The 12,356-nt window shown below is 42.6% G+C and overlaps 1 protein-coding gene across 26 annotated transcripts in view; it reads right to left on the bottom strand.

The window, feature by feature from the left end:
- Nucleotides 1-12,356, bottom strand: part of clasp2 (cytoplasmic linker associated protein 2) — a 74,584-nt gene that overhangs the window by 14,347 nt on the left and 47,881 nt on the right. For 5 of the 26 annotated variants that reach the window (XM_010796814.1, XM_010796825.1, XM_010796824.1 and 2 more), the window contains 14 exons: nt 11,644-11,796; nt 10,421-10,444; nt 9,846-9,863; nt 8,864-8,965; nt 8,603-8,629; nt 7,098-7,124; nt 5,587-5,760; nt 5,439-5,483; nt 3,921-4,028; nt 3,537-3,599; nt 2,871-2,977; nt 2,682-2,705; nt 2,368-2,523; nt 1,132-1,223 (listed from right to left, as the gene is read on the bottom strand). In XM_010796814.1, coding sequence (XP_010795116.1) covers nt 1,132-1,223; nt 2,368-2,523; nt 2,682-2,705; nt 2,871-2,977; nt 3,537-3,599; nt 3,921-4,028; nt 5,439-5,483; nt 5,587-5,760; nt 7,098-7,124; nt 8,603-8,629; nt 8,864-8,965; nt 9,846-9,863; nt 10,421-10,444; nt 11,644-11,796 — 1,120 coding nt within the window. The remainder of the gene's footprint in view (nt 1-1,131; nt 1,224-2,367; nt 2,524-2,681; nt 2,706-2,870; nt 2,978-3,536; nt 3,600-3,920; nt 4,029-5,438; nt 5,484-5,586; nt 5,761-7,097; nt 7,125-8,602; nt 8,630-8,863; nt 8,966-9,845; nt 9,864-10,420; nt 10,445-11,643; nt 11,797-12,356) is intronic. The other 21 variants (XM_010796819.1, XM_010796827.1, XM_010796826.1 and 18 more) reach the window with 18 other exon arrangements.

Here is a 12,356-nt window from a genome sequence, read left to right as displayed (position 1 = left end):
GATTGAACACAGTAAGAAACATGTAAATTATAGTGTCCGCCTTAAAGAAAACCCATTACTTATAGTGAAAACCACCCTTGAATGATGGGGTAGTAGACTAAAAGCTTTAGGAATCCAAACTATAACATATAATAAGTACCCTGTATCAAGATTGATGCAAAACAAGTGAAATTTGACCTTTTTGAGAGGTTTAGAAAAAAACAAAACACTTCTGGGGTCATTTGGGTGCATTTGCCATATCTCTGGAACCCATCGGTCGATTTTGGTGATTAACACCTGTTTTGAACCGTTAGAGCCAATAGAATCGAGGGGAAGTTCCTAAATCCATCTAAACATTAACAATTGGTGAATGAGAGTGATGCGCAGCTAGCATGCCCAAAGCCGGAAGCTCTCATTCACTCTCGTAGCTCTCAGAGCAACTATATATGAAAACTACTCTAATTGACATAAATGTTATGATGATCAGTAATCATTTCAAAGTGACACAGAAAAGATTAAGCTTCAGCAGCGTTTATATAGGTCTTAATGCCCTTGAACACAACTTTTGATTAGAAAACATTAAAGGTAAGACGTATTTGCCGTTTTGGCCACGTAAAGTGAAGTTGTGTGTTGTCTTTGCTGGCCTTCGCCGCCGCGGGTTTTGCTTTCATGATATCTAGTTTGTGCAGATCCGATGAAGTATAACATATTTCTACCGTGAGTTATGTGCTAAGTGCGTTAGCACTCTTTCGCTTAGTGCTATTTCAGAGGCTCTGCGTTAGACTTGTGTTTTGTTTCGGTAAGAATTGTTCATATCGTCAGGTAGCTGAGTTTATTCCCGTTAAGTGAGTATGACACATTCATAGTTTCTTAAATGTTAAGAAGCCCTCAGACGCTGTTTCTTGCAAGATGTTGCGGGAGCCCCCCCCCCCCAATGCAGTAGGTAGTTATATTTAACTTCTACTATAATGGACATTAAAGTAAATAAAGTACATTCTGTACTTACTGTCTAAACCTAACCCATTTTCCCATTATCTGTTAAACTCATCTTCTTTAACTCCTAGAGAATAGGTATTTATTTACTTCACAAATATTTCCTGAACTATTAATCCCTTTATTGTTTGAAAACACATCTGCTGTTCTGTGTCTGACCTGAGGGTGCGCTGGTTCTTCAGCAGCGCCTGGAGGCCCAACAGCCCCTCCTTCCTCTCCGACCAGTTAGCACTGGCACAACGGTTCAACACCTGTAAAGAGACACACGCTTTTAAACAGGCACAAAGCAAGCGATGATATACAAATATATTGAGCCTGATAACCAACTGACATGGCTTTACATTAGCCGCTTTCACACCAAGTACTTTGCCATACTTAGTTCCGAGTACTTAGTCCCGCTGAACTCTTTAGTCCCGGAACTGTCCTAGTAAATCGCGTTCACACCGGAATGAGGGAGGATTCGGCAAATGAAGCCGCTGATGTCACTTCTTCTGCTTTGGGTTTACTGGCAGGCCGCAAACAACTTCACGGCGTATACTGCCACCCGAAGTCCGGGCTTTGGGTGGCAGTACATCGCCACCCAAAGCCCCAGGTAAATCGCCAGAAGCGCCGACACCTCCTCATCACTCCACCGATCCCACGTTTTATTTTGCCATAAGTTAGTCTCTCTCCGTTGGTGCGCTGGGCTAATGCCCATTTGCTAATAAAGCAAATAAAATGGCGGCTTCATCAAAACTTTTCAGAGTTTTACGGGGCGTGGTTTGCAATTCGCCCAGCCAATCAGAAATTGGAACCGCAAAATCCCAGGAACTATCGGAACTATTACAGGGAAAAGTACTCGGTGTGAAAGCGCCTAATGTAACTAACGGCACTAATTTGCTTACTGAAACGAAAGCAATTCAAATTACACTGAACACAGCAAATTATTGCAAACATGTCTATAGTGAGAACCAGCACATCAGTCGACTTGAATGACAATATGCTGAAACGTTATTATGGAGTGTTTGCCCAATGGTGCTCCAAGAAGTGTGCACAGGGGCGGACTGGGACTAAAAATGGGGGGAGGGGGGGGGGGGGCTAGTGAATTGTCCGACCGGCCCACCAGGAAAACTCCTGGTATTCCCAATGATCAGTCCGCCCCTGAGTGTGCATACCCTCGCTTTAACAGTACTGAAATATGTTGTTTAACACATTTAACTTTTGTAAAGCATTTTTTTTTTTTTTACGTGCCTTTGGAAGAAAGAACTACTAAGCAGAGTTGCCTGGATTAAGGACAAGATGGACTATGTATTTAATTTAGAAATGTGTGCACAGCTCTCTGGAAGAGTGTTGCATGGCCTACTGACTTCACTCTTTTAAGGATTGTTTTTCTGCTGTCCCACTGTTGCTACTCACCTCAGCTACGTCTTCTGTCTGCCTCATGTAGGTGGGGATGGCTCCTCCGTTCCTTGAGCTGTAGGAGCGCTCTGAGCAGGCGCTGGACGCGTCGCTGTTAGCGTCGTCGTCAGAGTACATGCTGTAGTTCTCATACCGCCGCCGTGCTGGCTTCTTCTGCGGGTGGAGGACAGAAATCCAAAAGAGATGAAATTAAACTGGAAGAGAAAATGCACTAAAACCACTAAGACATGCGCTCACACACCAGCTGAATTGAGTAGAAACACAACTAAACACACACAACACACAGGTAAGAGGCAGGAGAAGGAGCTGACCTTAGACCGCATGTCTCCCAACAGCTGACAGCATTAAACAAAGGTAGAACCAGGGGTTAGTTAACACACACACACACACACACACACACACACACTGCAAGAGGCAGCACATGGTGACAGTTTACTGGATCGTGTAAGATTTACAAAGGTATTTAGTGTTTATTTGGATGTTTTTATGCGTTTTAATACCAATGCATCTGCAAGAGCCTCTTCGACGTCTGAGCCTGGGTTGAGGACCCTCATGGCGCTGACTGAAGAAGAGAGGCGACTGGACTGACTGATACCTAAACCTGATCCTGGAGAGAGTCAGAGGGAAAAAGTGGAGGATGAAACATTTTAGAATTGATAGACCTTATATAGATTCCTCTCACTCATCAAACAGTCTCGCACTCGTCCTCTGATGATCAACCACTCTCCGCATCATCATCCATCCTCTGACATTTACTCATCCCAGCCACACTACATTTCCCATGAGCCAACCCTGTAAGTTGATGTTATGACTTGTTAGGTGACATTGCAGGTGCTGCTGGGGGAGAAAGTATGATGACAGAAAACATGGAAGATTTGTTGGTGTCCTTGTAGAAAAGAGGCAGGGCTAAATAAACAAAAGTAACAATGGTAAAACCGGCAGAAACATGCATTTCCACTGGAGGGTACGACATCCTGGAGGGGAATAAAAAAATAAATGAACAAAAAACATGGAGGCTGATGGAAAAGGAAAGAAAAAAGGTTGACAAAATTGTAGGAGAAGATGCTTGGCACTAAAGAAAACAAAAAGAAGAACGGGTGAGCGAACAGAAATCAAGGCGACGTGGGTGGGTGAGGTACGGAGAGGAAGAAGTACTCAGCCTTCACCTGCAGCACCAAAAACGTCAGGTGCGTGGAGCGCTCCGGTGGAGCGAGAGTAGCTCCGCGTTGCTGCAACCAAGATTAAAACACACATACAGAGTTTAACTCACGCACCCACACACACAAAGAAACACACAACCCTAACACAGGGTGTGAGAGGAGAAAGAAAGGCTGAAAAACATGCAAGTGACTTTTCTCTTTCTTTTCTTTTTTAATCACCCTCAAAATGTTGAGGTTTTTAAAAGTTTGGTCAAATCAGACACCATTAGTATAGAAGTAGCTTGATTCTGAGCTTACTTAAAGAAAGCTTTCTCTCCTGCTTTGATTTCCTAGCCATCTGTGATTTCACTAGTAATCCCTCCTGGGTGTCTGTCTGCGGCTGCTACTCACCGAGGGGAGTGAAGGAGCGTACGGGGCTGGTGTCCCGGCTGCTCTCCCTGCTGGCCTCTCTGCTGCAGCCCTGACTCATACTGGGCCGAGGGATACGACTGCCCCGAGCTAACGCCACCGGGTAACAACACCGCGACGCAGCAGAGGGAAAGGTGAGGGGAAACAAGGGAAGGAAGAGCAGCAAAGGGAAGAAAAGCAGTAGTAAGAACACAAAGGACAAAGGGAAGGGACATACATAAGACAACCAAAGGACAAAGAAGAAAGACAAACATGAGTTGTGATATAAGACAGAGATGACGATACATAGATAAAGACGTATCTTATATACGTCTTTATCGATGTACACAGAACATGCAAAAGTGACGGATACAAGAGAGAATACGAGCTGCTGACTCAAAGGAGCACTTATGATTGACAAGATGTTTAATTTTCATAACAGCGGCAGATTACGTTTCTGTGGATGGATTGGCAATTTCAGTTAACGATTACATAATCATGACATTTTAATTTCAGAACTTAGAACCAGCAAATATTGGGACTTAATTGATTTATTGATTCTCAAAGCTGCAAATTATTTTCTTGGTTGACTAATTAGTTCAGCTCTAGATGAGAATCACCCATAGAAGCACAGGACTGCTGGACTCAATTTGAAATGAAACAAAACGTTTTGATAATCACATGCAATCACCCATCTCACACACAAACACACAAAATAGAAAAGGAAGGGATTATGTAAGAATGAATTAAGCGAACGAGGGATGGGCGAGGGGAGGATGTGCGCTTTCATCCAATAGTATCGCAATCAACTTGTCCGTTCATTGCTCTGTTCGTCAGCTGCAGTATCTACAGCCAATCAGGGTTAATCACAGCCTGAAGCCCTGATCAAGCTGCGCTGATCCTGCCAGAGGGTTGGGTTCACCAGCCAACGGCAACAGGTTAGTAAAGAGGGGAGGAGGCGTTCATAATGCTGGATATCTGCTGATCATGGGCACCCATCACCATAACAACACAGCCATAATTCAGAGACAGGTTAGAGACTGGGAAGATGGGAGTTATAGTGATGGATGATCATAAAGAATGAGGGATGATTTTAAGATCATGATGACATTATATAGAAGGGCTGTACCAAATAGTTTCGAAGCTTCAATCAAAACCTTGAATTCGTTTTACACATTTATTTATTGAGTTTCAGCATGGTGCTCTGTTGAAGCTAAAGATTATGCTACACTAATATTATTAGTATAATGTTGATTGATAAATTGATTTCACTCTTGGCTGCTTACAATTGTACTTCCATCCATATATGTTTGCGTTAAGCCTTTCAAAAACATAATGACTGCTGATCGTTTCCCCAAATAGATTTTTACACAAATTATTTCGTCTCGGTTCGTTACAGGCATCCCTAGCTTAATTCAAAAACCTGAATAAAAGCTTTAAAGACATTGGGTACAGCCCTGACAGACAGATGGAGGTTAAGAGATGGATGGTAGGATGGTCTGGTCGAGGGCGGAGCCTTACCTCCTCTGGCCGCTCCGTTGTAGATGGAGCTAATGCTGGAAGGAGCTAGAGGACAGAAGCACCACCAGTAAAGTAACTGAGTATCAAAACCATCATCAAACATTTGTTACAGAAGTCAAATATGAAATAACAGATAACGTGTCCTTACCGACAGACAGGCGTGTGGGGGAGGAGTCTCTGGAGCAGCCCTGGCTGCGGGGGATGCGGCTGCGTCTGTTTTTGTCCCCGCTGGAGCCGGCCAGCACCCTGTGGGCCCCGGAGCTCATGGTGCTCAGGGCCGTGGTCGTCAGCACTCGACCCGGGGAGCCACTCCGACTGCCAGCTGCAGAGAGAGAGAGAGGAGGACGAAACACAAAGACAGGGAGGAAGTCAAATAAAAGCCTTACTCGTGCAAACAAGGGGAATTCAACAGTTGAAGCTGCAAAGAAACGGAACCGATCCCCCTTTAATGTTAATGTGAGGATCCTATTTCTAAAAGGGTTCTTAGATATGTACACAAACAACTGAAAAAGAAAGATACTACTGCTTTTTTTACTTAGTTTCCAAACCCTTTAGTGTTGAAACATACATTACTTATATTAATACCTTAACTTAATAGCAAACTTAAAAGGGTTTGATGTAATTGTAAAGAGGATAAAAGTTACATTTTAATAACAAGAAGATGTTATCGGACAGCTATTCAGTCTTTATTCCAGAACTATTTCATACATTATAATAACACAGGTCTTAATTTCTCCTCCCAATAACATCCTGTCTCCAAATGCAATGCTAACGGTTTGTCTTTTCTACAATGAATAACATGCCTTTCAACCTTAAGACAAACAAAGGACAACTTTCTCTTAAATGGTGAATATGAGGTGTGTAGACAGACAGGCTCAACACATGAAGCTAGACCTACTAGAAATGAGCACACAGGACACTCACTTTTTCACTCTTGCACGCACACACACACACACACACACACACACACACACACACACACACACACACACACACACACACACACACACACACACACACACACACACACACACACACAATGAAAAGTCTCTTTCTATGTTCTAGCAGCTAGTGACACGGAGCTAAAAACACATCTACATCACAGGGAAGAGGCTAAATAGAGATGCTGCTGTTTTCTTCTTAGTTTTTATTTTGGTTTAGCAAGTTATTGTCTTATTGTTTATTTTCCAGTCGTTTCACTAAATTCTATCGTCTCTTTACATTAAAAGATAAACAAAGTAAAAGTGGATTCTATAAATGCACATTAGCATAACCATATCAACATATGTTCAACTGTTGATAAGATTGTAAAATATGTAGATATTTTAATTACACTAAAAAAGGTTGCCTGGCATCTAAAAAGACTTATTTTGGAATTCCAGTAGGGAAAGGTTTGTCATTTATACAGGGATACAAAAATAAATGTTCAATCCAAGCACACATTAGAGTGCAGAAACACCAGGGTCCCAAAGCAGTGTATTCAGCATGATCATAGGACAGCCATGTTAACAGTCTGTGACTACAAATCCCAGCATGCCAGGGTGGGAGAAGCTTTAAGTGACCTTTCTGGGAGCGTGTGAAGGGGAAGTGAAGTCAGGGAAACAGAGGAATGGCAGTAAAGATAAAGAGAGCGGAGAAGAAGTAGCGTTGTAATCTTACCACCGACAGGGGTAGCAGACTGAGATCCTGGGCCAATAAGCCCATTGGTTGGGAGGAGGGGGGGAAGCAGAGGCGAGGGGGAAGGAACAGCAGATTAAACCAGATGCATTATGGGAGTTAACACAAAATAAGCGGCATGGGAGTTAGAACACAGAGTACGATGGGAGCGCATCCTGGTGTTCTATATCAAGGATGGAGGCCAAACTGAAGCACTTTGATTAAATAAATCCATTTAATAAAAAGGGAAAACATTGACGATGTGTTGCTTAAACAAACACACACACTAACACTGAACCAGCTGCAGATGATGGCCTGGGAAAAGCAGTGCATGTTGGGACAGCTGGATATGTAGCAAAGGCTGTTCACAATGAGGAAAAGAAAAGGCCTCAAAGTAAATATGCCCAACAATACCCACACACTCTCAGACACACCGAAATGTTTCTTAGCCTCTGTTCGGCTGCCATTTCCCCTGTCAGTCTGAGATCATTCTGTCTCTCACTTTCCAGATCTGATTGTTGCAGTTGGCTGTGGTCCAATCAATCAACTACTAAAATAGTAGAACCACAGCCACGTATAAGAAGCGGAAAGCAGGTACAAACATTAGCTTTAGGCAGGGTTCGCACAGCTTTTTAAGATTTAAAGCCATTTCACAATTCCTAAACCAAAAGTTGCCATAATCTCAAACACTTTATCATCACATTTAGATTGTTATGAATGCAATCCCAAAAAATAAGTTCACAGTATTTCTAAATAACCACAGCAATCATTGAATATTTTCATTTTGTAAAGTAAGTCGATCTCGCTTCAAATTTCCCATCTGTGGGACGAGTAAAGGTATTCTGATTCTGAAGGTTGGCATTACGGTTCCTTCCAGTGGCTCCTCTCCGAAGACATCTACTTTGTATTTTCATTACTCAGTTGTTATTAAGACGTCAGCCTGGCATGCTGCTTATGCTTAATAAGTTGTTACCTAGTAGCTGATGAGCAGGTACATAAGTTAACTAGCTACCTTCAATGTGCGAACGAACTCATGACACAGGGTTCATTTAAAAAATAATATAAATAAATATTGTTGGTTTACATGATTATGTAGATGTAACAGATTATGTTTTTTTGAGGGCTATATTTGAGTACAAACCATGAAGACATAACGTTTAAAAAAAAAAGGCTATTTCAAACTTTCAGGACTTTGTACGAACCCTGTTTGTGTGTAACAATAGTAACTGGATCAGAGGTTTGTGTTCCTTCACGTCTGTTGAAATATTCCTAATAACCTAAATGACAGCCAAAGCCAGGCTAGAGCAGCAGTAAGAAACCGTCCACCACACCATCCTCAGTGATGAGACACAGCATGCACAGAAGAACGCACATTAAAAACACACAAACTTCTCTGTACACGAAACACCTTGATCAGAATGAGAGCGATAGCAGGTGGTTCCACCATTCCCACTGTGGTGCACAGAGACACACACACGCACACTAACTCTGACACACAAACAGAATACCTGGCGTGCAATCGGATTCTTCGGAACCTGAAGGCACAAAAACATTTACACAGAGCTTATCGTCACCGCGAAGGCAACAAGTAATGACACACTCCACATAAGACTCTGAGAAACACACACTCAGAGAAGCTCACACACACTATTCCTGTTGTGTGTGTGTTTGTGTGTTTATTTGAGGTGGTAAGTCCACTTCATACCCAGAACGTTTCACTCACAGCTGGGTTTAAGTCATGGAGTGTGTGTGGTGGGAGGGGTACATACGTTGTGACTGGGACACCATCTTGGTGCGGCTGCGTCCTCTGGAGTCCACCTGGCTGGACATGCTGCTGGCGGTGGACAGCGGCTGCTTGGTACGTAAACGGCCTGGATGTGTGGAGGGAAAAATACTTAAAAATAAAATACACTGTGCTACACATCTATCCACGTCTAGTTTGCAGCTGCATAAGCCCAGAACCTAGGAAGCACTACAGCTAACGAAAAGCCACTACTGCCAGAGGATGCTTTACTAATGTCAGATCCTCAACTAAAACAGATTCAGTCGCACAGATACAGGGATGCTTCAGTGGATTAGGAACAATTGTCACTAAGTACGTACTTCAAATCTGACAACTTCAACAGCCCATTCACTTCAGCCCCTGCAGTGCATCCTCTGTTTACGTAAAGCCCTTCTTCTATTTACCCTTATGCATCCCTTTAAAAGTTGCTCTGATCTCTTAAGAGGACTAAAACAGTCTCAGAAAATGCCATGAAAGTATGCTTGAATATTATTTTTCACTTTCACTGATTTAAGTATTTCATTCGGCTTTAGTCCAGATCCTCCAAATTACAAACATTATAATATGTTCAGAGTTTAAACCCTTAAAAGGCAGGTTGTTTTAATAATAAAAAAAAAATATATATACTTCAGGCCATGAGGTTTTTTATTATAGTCTGGGAAATGTAAAATGGCAAAATTATAAAATATGCAAATAAACAGCCAAAATGATCCACGCATTTAACGTTAGAAAGCCAAAAACAATGCCCTGTCCCTATCGGTGATGCATAAGGCTCAAATACTTGTTTCAAGCACTACTAATGTTAGATCTGTCTTCTTATTTTTAGATTTCGATCACATGTAAGGCTACCAGAGTTCAAATTCTTTATAAATCGATTCCTGGTGATTCTTCTACAGGCAACAACTAATAGCAACTAGACAATTCCCTTAAACAAGCCCACACACACATCAACCTAACCACGATCTTACCATTGTCTGACTTCGTCCCTACAGACAGACAAAGAAGGAGCAGGGTATAAATATTACATTTCACCTGCACAGGTTAAATACTGTTCATACTGTGTGTCTAGCTTTCTGTTTATTCTATATTCCACACAAACAAAGTACTGCTTATTATAAATATAACTACTGCATGACTCTGCATTATGCTAAACTAAACTGCATTTTGTCTTCTCAGTTCCTGTACTATACATAATGACAATAAAGTCAAATCTAATCTAACTGATCTGTGTTTAATAACACCCTAAGTATCCTGATGAAGCCTCAGTTGTTTAATGTTTAATGCAGGTGTTGTTGGATTAGCCCTGAATGAGATTAAACTGTAGCAAAGCAGAACATGATCTTAGATGTGTTATTCATTGAAATCATGGTGTTATGAGTAGGATGGATGTGGATGTCTGCCAGCAGGGGGCGCTGTGGCCACACACTGCAACAAAAGGAGCTGATATGGACTGGTGGACTGGAATGAAGTGAGGAAAGGGAAATAAAGGAACAGAAGGAGATGAGTCGATTGTCGCTGGTGAAGCAGAGTGAGATGATCTTACCATCCGGTTTATCAGAGGCATCATCTTTAGTGGCAAAGAGAGAGAGGGTGAAAGAAACGAGGGGCACAAAACGTAAAAGGATGGACACGAAACGATTGTTAAAAGTAAAGACACAAAAGGAAAACGAGGAAAGTAAAATGAAAATTGAACAGCAAATGTCAATAAAAAAGAAACACAAAATAATGAGAAAGAATACATAATGACGGACAAAAACGAGGGACAAGAGAGGGGAGAGAAGAGAGGAGCACAGTCTGTTTTAGTTACAGAACATCTGTTTAACAGAACCATGCAGAGGTCATCGAGACACGGAGGAACAACACAGAGGACGATCCACAGCAGTGGTTCCCAACCTTCTGTGAGCAAGGGGCCCCTGGCATTCATTAAACTGAAGAAATCTGGCTAAGTGACATCTTTTATGGATATTTCATATTGTATTTGGTAATAGAGCCCAATCTGTGACCACAAAACTGCCTGAAGTATTTGGAGGGGAAAAAAGCAACTTGGAAGAGTGGATTATTTCCTGTGAGTATTGCATCAGTTTACTCCTTACCTTTATTAATATAATACATATTACACATACAGCTAAGTCTGTAGTATGTATGTTTTTTAAAACTAATACTTATTTTCTTCTACCTGAGACTCGGCTATAGTTCTATTAGGTCTTTAGTTGTTTAAATGTGTACTTTTCTGATGCGAGATGAGGCTGATTATCACAGCGGGAAGTCTATGTGAATATAGCAGCTTATGTTCAGGTCTTTGTGTTTTAATCTGTCTTTTCCAAGAAATCTAAACTTAAACAAATACAAACTTCATTTTTTTCCTTCACAGAAATAAATGAAAACTTGAGATAAAAGCTAACTGTATTTCAAAAACAACCACTATGGAGAATCCTAGTGGGGTTTTGGACCCTCGGGTTGGGAATCAGTGATATGAGGAAGCACACAGAAAACATGTATACATAGCACACAAAGGACACATTAACAGGCAATGAGGAGGCAGGAGAGGAGAGTGGAAAGGCCAGTCCGAGCACTGAGCTATGTGAGTGTGCAGTTCCTTATTATGGCGAGCTTTCATAGGATGACTTTGACTCTTTACTTCAGCCTGTCAGAAACTTTAGCAGCATTATTCTGATCTGACTCCTCGGGGGTCTCCATGACTGCCTGGCGTCCTGCTAGCTGATGTCTGTCTGGTGAGTCATATAACTGGCCTGACGGGGCCCTTACCCAGAGAGGAGTAGGAGCCAGGGGTCAGACGCCCGGCTCCCCTGGCCTGTCCGACCTGCCGGTGCTTAGCGACTGCTGCTGCGTTTACATCCACGTCGCTACGGGAACGCTGCAGGGAGGCCGCCGACAGCCCACCCTTTGAAACCGTAGGGACTGGTGGGAGGTGATGAGGAGGAGGAGGAGGATGAGCGTGTTGGAGAAGGGATGGGAGGTGATGAGGGGACATATACAAACACATGCAGGCACCACAATACCAAAATACTAAAACAATACAGAAGTACACGAACAGCCAGACACATACACGCACTTGTGTATGCGCACATGTGTGTAGTGACATAAAAACAACGTAACAGGATGTGGCTGTACGGACACAGGCGGATGTAAATGAGGATGATGGGAAATGGCTCTGTGTAGGAGCTGATGTTCGTCGCCGTGTATGTGTGTGTTTTCACAGGAGCGAGTGAGCATGAGGTCATGGGTTCGAGAGAGGTGTAGCCGCCGGTGTGTGTGTGTGTGTGTGTGTGTGTGTGTGTGTGTGTGTGTGTGTGCGCAGAGCATATGCTGACTCCTGTATGTACATGCATGAGGTGGTAAGTACCATGCTGTTGGCAGTGACAGTGTGTTGCAGCTGTTCAAAAAACTGCAGCCTACACTCTGAGCGTGCTCACCATGAGCGGTTCAGTCCCTGTGGAGTAAAAACACCTGGCTCTATA

Source organism: Notothenia coriiceps, unplaced genomic scaffold (genome assembly GCF_000735185.1).
Source record: "Notothenia coriiceps isolate Sejong01 unplaced genomic scaffold, NC01 NC01_scaffold00037251, whole genome shotgun sequence".
Classification (NCBI taxonomy): Eukaryota; Metazoa; Chordata; class Actinopteri; order Perciformes; family Nototheniidae; genus Notothenia; species Notothenia coriiceps.
This window is presented reverse-complemented; position numbering and strand designations above follow the sequence as displayed.